The sequence below is a fragment of the Patella vulgata genome, chromosome 3 (assembly GCF_932274485.2).
Source record: "Patella vulgata chromosome 3, xgPatVulg1.2, whole genome shotgun sequence".
In the NCBI taxonomy this organism is placed as follows: domain Eukaryota; kingdom Metazoa; phylum Mollusca; class Gastropoda; family Patellidae; genus Patella; species Patella vulgata.
The window spans coordinates 88,996,846-89,010,177 of record NC_065881.2 but is presented as its reverse complement, the minus strand read 5'-3'; the positions used below and the strand labels follow the sequence as shown (position 1 = coordinate 89,010,177).

General features: G+C 38.5%; 1 protein-coding gene across 1 annotated transcript; it reads right to left on the bottom strand.

The window, feature by feature from the left end:
* Positions 1-1,727: 1,727 nt before the first annotated feature.
* LOC126814276 (neuropeptide Y receptor type 5-like) lies at positions 1,728-3,737 on the bottom strand. The gene has a single exon (XM_050539354.2). It carries the CDS (start codon positions 3,208-3,210, stop codon positions 1,978-1,980), a length of 1,233 nt encoding a protein of 410 aa, XP_050395311.2. The 5' UTR covers positions 3,211-3,737; the 3' UTR covers positions 1,728-1,977.
* Positions 3,738-13,332: the final 9,595 nt, after the last annotated feature.

Genomic DNA, 13,332 nt, shown 5'->3' with positions numbered 1-13,332 from the left:
GGACATTTAGCCTTGGCAGCAGAACTACGACCTTGTCTTATATCGAATTCCAAATGTCAAGGGGTTATTGTACGCGCACACTATCGTGTACACGGGACACCCGAGCGACTGCCGCTGTTGGTACTAGGCCCTCCGTGATGCATCACTGACAAGCGGCAAGGCGTCTGAAAATTTGAGTTAACTTTCTTGGCCAACACCGGGATCGAACCCTGGACATCCTTGTTAGTAAACCAGCGGTTTGCACGCACTGAGCCACTGCGGCTTCTTAGAGAGAGAGAGAGAGAGAGAGAGAGAGAGAGAAAAAAAAATGGGGTTTAACGGTCAACTCGACACAAACTAGGTCATTTCGGAACTAACATATGGTTTAATTTTATTTCAATAATTCGCTTGCACGTAGGGGTCTTAAGCAGTTGACTCAATGACAGACTTTATGATACAGCGCGCACACGCTAACCATTTAGCCCCCCCCCCCGGCTTCTTATAACTCTCTAGCTTTATTGCCAGCGTGTAAATTGTTTCAACGATTTACCCAAATCAATCAATACATTTTCATGTTTTAATAAATAACTTTTATACAAGAACCTCCGAAGATTTCATTAAAATTCGTATTACATTGTTCATTTTAACACAGTATTGCCAGTTGAATATATAATTTACATCAATATCAATTTTTTAGCTAACGAACTTCAAGGGAATGTTCAATCTACATTTCGTCAGTGAAGTGTCAAAAGGGTGTATCTAAGAATTTCGAAAGATTAAGAAATAGAACCTTTTGCATTTCAAAATTTCCACAAATCAAGATACAACATTTGGACAAATGATACCCAGAACAGTTCTAATTGGCATAGAGATACACCGCTTAGACAAAAATGTGCTTATTAATTGGGAGATTTTAAAAATGCAAAAAAGTGTATTTGACTAATTTCCCGAGATACACCCTTTTGGCACTTCATCGACGATTTTCTTTTTCTAGGGCATTCACGTACCGTGGCTGACAAATTTCAGTATTGGATAAGATAGTAAACGATAGCAGCTAGGTTTTATAAAGTTACCATGCGGGATGTATTTACAGTTGTGTTATATAAAACATTACCCAAACATAAGGACGGGAAAGATGACGTAAATGCGACCAAAGTCCACACAAAATCACTAAGCAAAGCATATGAAGCAGCGATTTAAATATGAAGTGGCGCCGAGATTTGTTCTGGCCTGTTGTGTCTCGACGCCTAGATTATTCTGTCTTGTTGTGTCTCAATGCCTAGATTTTTCTCGTCTGTTGCGTCTCGATGCCTCGAGTATTCTGTCCTGTTGTGTCGACGCCTAGATTGTTCTGCCCTGTGGTGTCTTGACGCCTAGATTTTTCTGCCCTGTGGTGTCTCGACGCCTAGATTGTTCTACCCTGTGGTGTCTTGACGGCTAGATTGTTCTGTTTTGCTGTGTCTCGACGCCTAGATTGTTCTGCCCTGTTGTATATTGACGCCTCGATTTTTATGTTCTGTTCCGTCGTGTCTTGGTGCCTAGATTGCTCTGCCCTATGGTGTCACGACGCCTAGATTGTTCTACCCTGTGGTGTCTTGACGGCTAGATTGTTCTGTTTTGCTGTGTCTCGACGCCTAGATTGTTCTGCCCTGTGGTGTCACGACGCCTAGATTGCTCTGCCCTATGGTGTCACGACGCCTAGCTTGTTCTACCCTGTGGTGTCACGACGCCTAGATTGCTCTGCCCTATGGTGTCACGACGCCTAGCTTGTTCTGCTCTGTTGTGTCTCTGCGCCCAGTGTTCTGTCTTGTTGTGTACCAATGCTGTTCTGTCCTGTGGGATATTCCCTTTTGCCCACTCGGTAGAAGTTCATGGAGTCGATGACTGGGGTCGAGGATTTGTTTCCCGACAGGGGAATCCGGTCACACACGTCATTATTGGGCTATTGCACATCCATCGGTTATCACAAATTATCCACCTCTTTTGTTTTTTGTTATTTTAATTATTTGACAATCCGTCGGTTATCACAAACTTATCACCTCTCTTCTCCAGAGTTATCGTCAGATGGTTCGTGTTCATTGTCGACATACCGATCGTAGTGGAATCAAAATCTCGAGTTCGACATCGGGGTGAATGTTCTTCGTTTATGCCGAGATTACGGAATCCCTTGCCACACGTGTAGCTGGTGCGGCACCATTTAGCCAAATCACGCCGTATGTTCGTGTTAAACCATCCGTAAACAACTGGGTTGATACAAACAGACGTGAAAGCAATCAGTAAACAGACGGCATGAATGAGCGGGAAATCCATGCGCGCGAAAAGACGATAATCAAAGTCCGCTAGAAGATTAACAAGTGACATGGGAAGCCATGTTACTGCGAACGCAATGGCGATGGTGGTCAATAAAATCATGTTCTTTTTATGTCTGGCCACGTTCCGCCTGACTCTATGCAGCTCCCTCTGCGTCACCTGACGTTCGTGTACACGTGTGTGTAGAAACTTGCAGATTTTTACATGAAGTGCTACAATGGCGATCACCGGTGATAGATATTGGATTAATAACACGGCTACGGTGTAACACCACAGAGATCCATTAGATTCCCACTTCTCGCGACATATAGAATACATGACGTAACCGGAAATTCCATAAGCGTCCTCAATCACGTGAGCGACAAATAAGGGCAAGGCGAATGACACTGACGTAAACCAGATTACCGGTAGGACGTATTTAGTTCGCTGTTTTTTAACATCACGGCCACTGGAACACACAATGGCTTGGTATCTATCCACAGCTATGGCTAATATTGTAAACGTTGACACGAACACGTACGTTGTTTGTAGAGTCGGGACGAACTTACACATGAACCAACCCAGTTGCCAGTTCTTTAACGTTAGTCGTACCAACATGAACGGAATACAAAACACGCACGCAGAAATATCAGAAATGGCCAGATTTAATAAATACCAGTTTCTGGTGGACTTCAACCCGCCACTTCTGCAGATAATTAAACAGACGATAATGTTACCAGTTAATCCCGCCAAAATCACCATGCAGAAACATAGCACGAGAATTAGTTCCGCGCCGCCATTAAACCAGTGATCCGTGTCCTTATATTCCACAGCAACTTTTAGAAAATCATCCAATGTATAATTATCAGGAAACTGGAAGGAATTCATGAGCATCCATGATAAATGATGTGATGTATTTGACTTTAATTTTTCGTCTTCCATTTTGAATCAAAAGACTTAAAGCAATGCTAATAGAGTCATTCGGCTAAGGGTTGCCACTTTCTATCACAAAAGTAACGCTAATTTTAGTGGGGTAAATCAGCTAGGATTTGCAACTTTATTGCCACATTCGTCAGAAGTTAAATGGTCCAATCACACAAATATAGTTGTATTTGCATATTGTTGATTTCAAATTGACGAAATAAATTCACTTCATATTTAAATATTTTAGGTTGAAAAGATTCATTTCATTTCCATTTTGTCGTTTGTAATCTAGTATTAAATCCAGTTGCATGTTTCAGTACGTGTCATTAAAATGTTCCCTGTAATGGATTCAACAGCACGGCCGCCATGTGAAAAACACCCTTTAAACCGCCGTGGAACATTACTACTACAAAAGATAACTTGCTTTGTTCCTGTTCGTATATGCGCACATTCAATTTGAAACCTCACCTTTGACATTATCACAAACATCATCTGTCTTAACCATTTTAATTATTCTTTTTGGAACACCTGGTACCACCATTTGTTTAAACGTTCCATAACAATTTGTTCTTTAGATATACCTGGAAGTATAATCAGATATTGATAGTTATTTTATGTGGAATACAGAGTATATGATCATACAAATGAAATGAAATGAAATGGGGTATAACGTCCTACTGTTCTGCTCCGACTGGGCTAATGATAGGGTGGCCCATGCACCTACAGAAATACAGTCAACCGCTGATAGTTCGAGACTACCACTGAAGCGTGCACATTCGCCGTGTCGAGGCCAACTTTCTGACAGTATGATACTATAAATAGCCATGGCACGTGCAATTCTCTACAAATCTATCAACTATTACAGCCGTAAAAAATTTATTGTTGACGATTTTGAATAGCAGTAAAATTAAGCTTCTTGGTTATTACAGCAGATTTAGAAATTACGTTCGTTTCATTTTTTAAATCGCTTTATCATTAACTGTACCGTTAAGAGCGGCATCTTTTGGTTTAGTACAAATACTATCTCTGAAACACTCGGGTTAGACAGGAACATGATACTAGCAGTAGTTTCATTTTACTTTTACAAGCTTATTAAAACAATTGTTGAGCTAGCTAACGTGCTCATTTCTTAATTCAATTTCTTGTTCTAGCTTTCTGTTATGTTTCGTAAAAAAGTAGTCTTGATTATCCCGACCTGTCAATCAGCCTTAGAATGGTCGATAGACTGGTTAAGCGACTCTAGTTTCAAAACAAGGGCACGTAACCTATCTTTTACTCAAAAGTGTCTGGATGTTATGGACGACACATGGAACCAGTTTTCAGTCTATTATTTATAGATGATTAATGGTCATAGCTTATTAAGTACAACATGATCGTTTATTTAGTGACTATAATTGTGTGAAACTGATTTGAGGCTTGGCATATATATAAATATTGTGGCGAAATTGTCGAGATATATGGAGATATTTATTTATGGTGGGTCACCCTACTAATGAAGACGGGCATACGCCATACAGTGTGCTATCAGGGAAGTTTTGTCCGGGCAACGGCACTACGGCCTACTCTTATATCGAATTCCAACTTTCAAGGGATCTTTTATGTGCATGCCAATATATACACGGCACCTCTAAAATGAAATGAAATTGGATTTAACGCCCGACTATGCAAATGAAGACAGGCATACGTCATACAGTGTGCTACGAATTAAATTCTACACGGACAGTGGCGTTACGGCCTACTCTTATTTCGAATTCCTCTGCCAAGGGATCTTTTACGTGCAAGACAACGTGTACACGGGATCCCGGTTTTTCGTCAAGTGCATACACTATCAAATAACAACCTTGATCTCAAAATTACTAAACTTAAATCGATCCATTCGCGTCGACGTTGTTGCCATTTAAGTTTATAATGGTTTGCATTGATGTCACTGTGCCATTTTATTGTGCCTTAGGCAAAGTAATCATAATTAATTTTTTGTATGTTTCGATATCTTTAATTAAATACTAACAACGGTAGTTTTATTAAAATAATTCATTCCATATTGACAACAAAGTGTATTATAACTCCTACTCGGTTGAAATAGTAAAACTTATTTAATTTTCTGTGATTTTAGGTGAAATTTTCTTTGATTTTAAGTGAATTTTTCTTGGACTATAAGTGAATTTTTTCCATGACTTTAAGTTCATTTTTTGTAACGTTAAGTTATTTTTTCTCGATTTGAGTGAATTTTCTGTGACTTAAAGTGAAATTCTTTATGACTTTTAAGTACAATTTAGTGAAATTTTCTCTGATTTTATGTAGACTTGTCTTTGATTGCTTTCTATTTAAGTGAACAATCTTTGTCTTTATGTGAACATAGTGCATTAAATGCGTAGCATGCCAACCCTAGAACAGTCTGATTTAAATACAGATCTATATTTCGTTTCGTTTTTTTATACTTTCGATGACCTCCACTACATGAAGATCTGATTAGTTGTAGTGGGAGGTTGCGTCATACGAGCGGCTTTTGACCCTATAGCGTGAGACATTGATTAATCAATCAGCGTTGGTGTTTCTAGGGATTTACCCACAGTTCCGTACATCGCATGCCAAGAACTGGCTGTAACAGACCGTTTAATTGGCTAATACAACCACAATAACCAGAACGCGGCTTATATAAAAACTCTCCCAGATTCTAGTGTTGTGAAGACAAGTAAAATGAAATTTTGAACTGTAAAAAACGAAACGAAATAGGATCTGTGTTTTGTAGCACCATGGGTCGTCTGTCAGACGTGGCGAGCAGCCACACTTCAAAACCGGTCGCCACATCCGGCGTATAACCCATGCATCGTTTCTTACTACATATTCTGGAACAGCCCTTGACCGTCTAGTATTGTCTATGACCACATTTGTTTCTTATTTTCTTCTTAGGACTCCACTTTAAAAATTGTGTATTTATTCTGCCATTTATTCAGTTTATGTTTACGCACAGTAACAACAATACCATATTGCGTTTCTACATTTGATATTTGGCACTGCTACATATAGGTTACATAGTTACAAGCATGGATTATAACAAAGTCATTCTCCACTCTCTCGAACCCACCATTCCGTAGAACTAGTTTACTGACGGGTCCCAATATGGCTCTCCTACGACATAACGGGGCATTCTGAAACCAGTATGGTGTCTCTTGAACCTCAACGATCTTTCCTCTCTTAGAACATTCTGTTACCTATACATTCTCGGATTCACAGCCATTAATTCTATTGGCTAATTATGATGTAATTAGTCATGAGTTTGGTCACTCATGCCAAATATGGAATGGTAATTTGCCAATCATTTGCTTTTAGACATAGAATCTATCCTTGAACTTAGGCTAAATTCCTGTTATAGCCCCACTTTCACATATACGTGTTCAGGGGAACACATACAATGGAACACATATAGAATTATGAAACCATAAAATTAATTAAACAATACAATACAGTCAATAGTAATGAAACAATGAAAAATTTCAATATATTTACATGCTTATCTAAAAAAATAATGTTAAATGTATTGTTAAAATAAAATATGTTAAAATAAATACAAAATTATTGTGATAATTCTTTAATATTTTCAAGAAGTATTAATATTGATGCAAATAACTTATGGTAAAGAAATTTTTCATTCGTTCGTGCGTGGGGTTTTACTTCGCTTCCACCTAGGTTGAAATCGAAAGGAACTGTCACAGAAGCCACGTAATAGGCTTAGTCTAGCTTGGGATGGAGACGTGGGATTGATTAGAAGGCCTATTAGATCCCGTTTCCTTAAAAAGACACAATGCCTTTCGCAGGGAAAATTGTGAATTGGAATGGTTTTTAACCTTTCAACAAAATTTAGACTTAGTTCATTTTGAGACTAGTTCAGGGTAATTTCAAAGTTCATTTACATACGTTGCATATGTGATCTTAAGTGGTAATTTTGCCTAGGCAGCGGCCCTGTTCCTTTTTTATATTCAATGTGAAATGAAGTGGAGTTTAACGTCCTGCTGATTTGCTCCGAGTCGGTTAATGAAGACGGGCATAAGCCATACATCGTGCTATGAGGGACAATTTGTCCGGACAGCGGCGGTGCTGCCAATGGATCTTTTACGTGCACACCAATGTGTCAACGGGACCCCGGGTTTTCGTATCATCCGAACGACTAGACAGCTGGCCTTACCAGGCCCTCCGTCCTGCACCACTGACAAGGGGAAACCACGCCGAAAAATGACATTGAACTTCCCCGGTCAACGCCTGATTCTTAACATGAATCTTCGTACATTGTATATTTTAATCAAAAATGAAATGGAATGGTGTTTAACGTCCTACTGTTCTGCTCCGAACTGGTTAATAAAGACGGGATATTTAAATCAACTTTAGTTTTAAAGTAGCTAAGTATCTAACTCATGATCAATATCATCCAAAGCCTTCGGCATTGAAAACTCGAATTATTTGTCAGTTTAAATCAACATTGATGTTGTGATCTTACCGGGAAAAGATGAGCTTCTGGTATCCAATAATTAAGACAAAATAAACAGTTTACCATTTGTACACGAATCGTGTACCATTATGCATTTCAGCGCCATTTGTAACAACGGACTCGTAGAACAGTAGAACGAGGCTAGACATATCCCACAGGTCATGTCAAACGGTGGCCTCATTTTCTTCTTGGAGGACATGTGCAATAAATACTATCATTGTAGACTGGAATAACCAGACGCTAGAGATTGCCATTCGATTGAGACTTCTGACGTATTTCTCCGAACATAACGATTGACTGAAAACGATTGACTGTAAATCAATTTATATACATTCATATTACATTATTATATGCGTTGTCCCAATAATTTCTAGGTCCCAAATATTAGTGATTTAGCTCCTTTAATGCATATTGAACAATAGAAAAGATTAAGCAATAAATATCATTAAAATACACAATATTCCTAGATCTGTGTAAGGGGCGAGATCAGCCACGATTTTACATCCGTGGGCTCACAAAAACCCAATATTTATATCGATGTGTGGCGGTGGGGAAGGGGTACGTAACAAGATACTCCTAGAGAGAAGCCTAAACCATCTGGCAGCTAAACTAATTAATTAAAAACACACACAGCAGGGCCGTAAAACAGTGTTCCCACGGTTACCCCGTTCCCACTATGCCAGCAGACTGTTAATCCTTTAATTCATCTTAAAACTATACTCTGTAGTCACTCAAGAACTGTTCACTAGTGTTCGTTAACTTAAGTTCATTAACTTAATAAAACAAGAACAATCATATGTCGAAATCACCATTTCACAGATATTATTTGGTGGTACCAAAAGGCCTCGAGTTAAGAAATATCTACAACTTGATACAAGAATTGACCATTTGAAAACACAGTTATTAAATGGCACTTTAAGTGTAAATCAGTATGGAACAAATATTTCCTATTTAGTCGGGTTGTAAAATGAATGTTATGTTGTAAGGCATTTATTTATAACTTATATAATGTTATTTAATAAAAGTTAAATATGTGAATTATAATGTATTTTTATATGTGTAAATTATTTAATGTTATTTAATAAATGTTAAATATGTGAATTATAATGTATTTTTATATGTGTAAATTATTTAATGTTATTTAATAAATGTTAAATTTGTTAAAATCTATACATTTTTATATGTGTAAATTATTTAATGTTATTTTAATAAAAGTTAAATTTGTTAAAATCAATACAGTTTTATTCTTAAAAAAGATATGGACTGTAGTTTATAACACCATTGTTCTAGGATTAACTCTGGATTAGCGGCAAAATTTGACATCAAAGCCGGTCGGCAAAGTGGGAACACCCCGTAAAACTGTCCCCAAGAGAGAAACGTTCCGTCCAGCACAACCCTAATAAAAAAAAACAAAGCAGGGTGGAGTAGGGTGAGGCAAACCACCTTGCCCAATCGATGTCTCATTTATTATACTATATTATATATATTTTTAAATTATAAATTGATTGTACATCCATGTAAATATATTAAATGTTTTATTGTATTTGTATATAACCTTAAAATAAAGACTGCTTTTACAATCTATACAATCAACCGGGATCATTCGTCTAGAATGACATATTATTTTTTATTTATTTATTTATTCGTCTATTTTTCTATTTACCTATTTATGTATCCATCAATTTATTTATTTATCCTTTTTTTTATTTTACTGCCCAAATCCCCCCACCCCCAAATTATTGTAAGGCCAGATACTCTCTTTTTTCTCTCTCATCTCTTTCTAGGTGCCGTATTCTTCCGTCAGGAAACAAATAACAACGAAAACAACGACAGAATAGAAGCGAAGATGAAATCAACTACCATACCGGGCCAAATGGAAGGCAGGAAAAAACAGGCTCCACACTCACGAACAAGCCCCAAGGAAGAGTTGCGCCGCCTTGCCATTCAACCGGATAAATCAACCCGACCGACAGAAATAACTTTATATAAATATATATATAGCACATTCTATGTTTAGTTGTCTAAATGTTCGTCTCGATTCAAGTCTTGTTTTATCAAATGTTCGTGTTGTCCAGTACGATGTATGTGTCTGTCTGTAAAATATCTAGGTTTGCCTCCATTAGCACTTCTTTTTTAGCACCTGTTATATAAATTATCATTCAGTCATTAATTATTGTTCTACTCGTTCTGTACCTAATCACCTTGAAATAATTTCACTTTGTACATATAACAGGTAATTATTTGTGACATCACCACGGTGGAAGCGGACGTTAAATAAACCTATTTCACACACGCTGTGGAGGGGTCTCTCTTACTGATGTCGCGATATTTGGTTATGTGTGACATGTAATAGTTAATGTACACCTGAGCTATAATATATGATTAATAACGCTGATCGAGCATATGATTAAAGCGTTAAAAATTGATTTTGAGCATTTGAACCAAAAAACTCAATGGGTTCGCAAAAACTGTACACCATGACGCAAAGCGTGTCATTGCGTGCCCTTCACTTCACCCCTGGTCTGTATGCTCATCATTACAAGAATAAGTTTACTTATAAAACTACAAAAATAACTTTCTTTAAATGATATTTAGTAATTTAGTTTTTTTATGAATAACAATCACTATAGTTTATTTCACGGCCACATTTCAACAAGATTTCATAAGTTGTTAACAACCATACATCAACCCAAATAAATAAAATAAAATAAAAAATATTAGAATATATATATATATATATACCTTCTGTGACAAGATATACAATATTCCTGGATCAGTCTTATCCTCAGTAACACCGTTTAACATCTATAACGGTAAAATATAACAGAGCTGGAGACTTGAGTCGTGACTATCTTCATCCACACAGATCAATACAGCTACTCGACACAAGACAGTCGGTTCATTTCTCCTTAACATGTTGCGTCTTTCTGGTAAATTATTTGTTTTTCATTTTGATTGAAGCGTGTGTCATTACACGCCCGGGACTAAAATCACAGTGGACGCTTACAGCTAGACACCGGATCTTTTCATTAGAATTGATATATTTTTTTTTCTTGCAATGTCTATGTAGTTTGTCTTGTCAAAATGTTTGTTTTGTCGGATTTGTTTTGAGTGCTATGCGCTACCCCTGCACTTCTCGCTAGCCTGGAGGTCGGGTGTTCGATCCCTGCATTGGCCGAGAAAGTTCATCCAGATTTTCCGGCGTGGTTTCCCCTTGTCAGTGATGCAGGACAGCTGTCTAGTCGTTAGGATGGGACGAAAAACCGAGGTCCCGTGTACAAATTGGCGTGCACGTAAAAGATCCCTTGGCAGTTGGAATTCGATATAAGAGTAGGCCGTAGCGCCGCTGCCCGGGCAAAATTTCCCTCATAGCACACTGTATGGCGTATGCCCGTCTTCATTAGCCCAGTTTAGGAGCAAAACAGCAGGACGTTAAACCCCATTTCATTTCATTTTACCCCTGCACTTACTAATGCAGTGTAAGATTTAGATGAAGCGAGGTCCTAGATTATTCAACTTATCAGGCCCCTCCCCTCCCCCAACCCCCATTATACGCTCACGATTTAAATAAGATGTTTAAACAGGATTAAACAAAGCCGATGATAGTAGCGGATATTTGAGAAAATGAAATGGGATTTAACGTCCTACTATTATTTCCAATTCCAAATGTCAAAGGTTCTTTTACGTGCACGCAAATGTGTACATTGGACCCCGGTTTGCCGTCCCATCCAAATGACTATACGGTGTAGCTTGCCAGATTATCCGTCCTACATCACTGACAAGGGGGAACCGCGCCGAAAAATTCCCATGATTAAGTGATTTCCCATTGGTGACAAATATGAATCCCAGGCAGTGTTATAATATATCATGACCATCGGCTTTTGAGATCCATGCAGGCGTTCTGTTGCGTGTTGGATGTTGTTTAAGCGGTAGAATTTGCTTAATCCTTCTCGAACACAGGGTACCTATTCTTATTTGCAGAGTCTACCCAGTTTCCAATCTCATTTGCAGACTTTACCCGGTTCCCAATTTCATTTGCAGACTTTACCCGGTTCCCAATCTCATTTGCAGACCTTAGCCCTTACCCAATCTCATTTGTAGTGTTTACCCAGTCCCCAATCTCATTTGCAGACTTTACCCCGTTCCCAATTTCATTTGCAGACTTTAACCGGTTGCCAATCTCATTTGCAGACTTTACCCGTTACCTAATCTCGTTTGTAGTGTTTACCCAGTCCCCAATCTCTTTTGTTGTCCGTACCTGGCCAATAAACTAGCACTGTATTGCACTGATATTTTGTTATAGACAATTCAGATACAAAACAAGTGACAGGATAATTATTCTTTTTGTTTGTGAAAATGGCGGGAATTGTTGTGATATAAGCTGATTACCGTATAACGACAGACGAATGTTGGTTTTTGATGTTGGTGAATCTGAAAGAAGATGAAGAATAATAACCTTTGTGTACGTCACTGGAGATAAAACAGATATAAACCGATATACAACCGTCGCTTTCCAGACAGTTAAACCTCTTTCAAATTCATGGGCTATCTCAATACGATAAAGCGTTAAACCGTCGTCAATAGCCAGGTTGAAAAAGAAAGGTTTGGCGTTCAAACTCATTTCTGTCGTTGATTACCGGGGAGCCACGGTGGCTAAGTGGATTAGACGCTGGCTCGCTAGCCTGGAGGTCGGGTGTTCGATCCCTGCATTGGCCGAGAAAGTTCATCCAGATTTTCCGACGGGGTTTTCCCCTTGTCAGTGGTGCAGAACGGAGGGCCTGACAAGTACAGCTGTCTAGTCCTTCGGATGAGACGAAATGCCGAGGTCCCGTGTATACATTGGAATGCACGTAAAAGATCCCTTGGCAGTTGGAATGCGATATAAGAGTAGGCGATAGTGCCGCTGCCCGGGCAAAACTTCCCTCATAGCACACTGTATGGCGTCTTCATTAGGAGCAGAACTGTAGAACGTTAAACCCCATTTCATTTCATTTTCGTTGACTACTACATGTCAACTTCCCACACAGATGATGTGCACGCACAAGAACCCTTTTCAGCTGGAATTAGATATAAGAGTAGGCTGGAACGCAGCTGTCCGGGCAAACTTTCCCTCATAGCACATTGCATGGCGTATGTCCTTTTTCATTAGCCTGTTCAGGGCAGGATCTAGTAATTTTTGTAGGAGGGGGTTGGCCAGGTTCCTGTTAAGTAAATTTGACAGTTGACAATGGATGATACACCATCGTCTCCACATTACGTTGGCATACAAATTGAGCTTTTTAAAGAGAGAAATTCATCACCCTGTTTGACGCCAATTTTTATTATGAATTAAAACGATCACATTGAGATTCAATTTCATTGATGTAAAGCATTATCTGATGTCCATCCCGTCCAACCATCTGGTGATAAAGGACAAAGCACACGATCATGACACAATATTTATATGTGCCTGAGTGGGTGGGTGGGGGTCGACCCCCTAAACTCCTCTCTGGATCCGTCCCTACTGTTGGTGTAGAAAAATAGGACGTTAAACTCCATCTCATTTCATTTCTACGACTCTGTTTTACAATGTCAATTAATTTGTAAATATCAAAATTATTACCTAAACTTTTTTTAATAATTTAAAAGACAATCGTAAAAAACAATTTATTGCTTCT

What these genes read in the sequence shown, in the direction of transcription:
- LOC126814276 (XM_050539354.2), bottom strand. Translation starts at nt 3,210, where the DNA reads ATGGAAGACGAAAAATTAAAGTCAAATACATCACATCATTTATCATGG.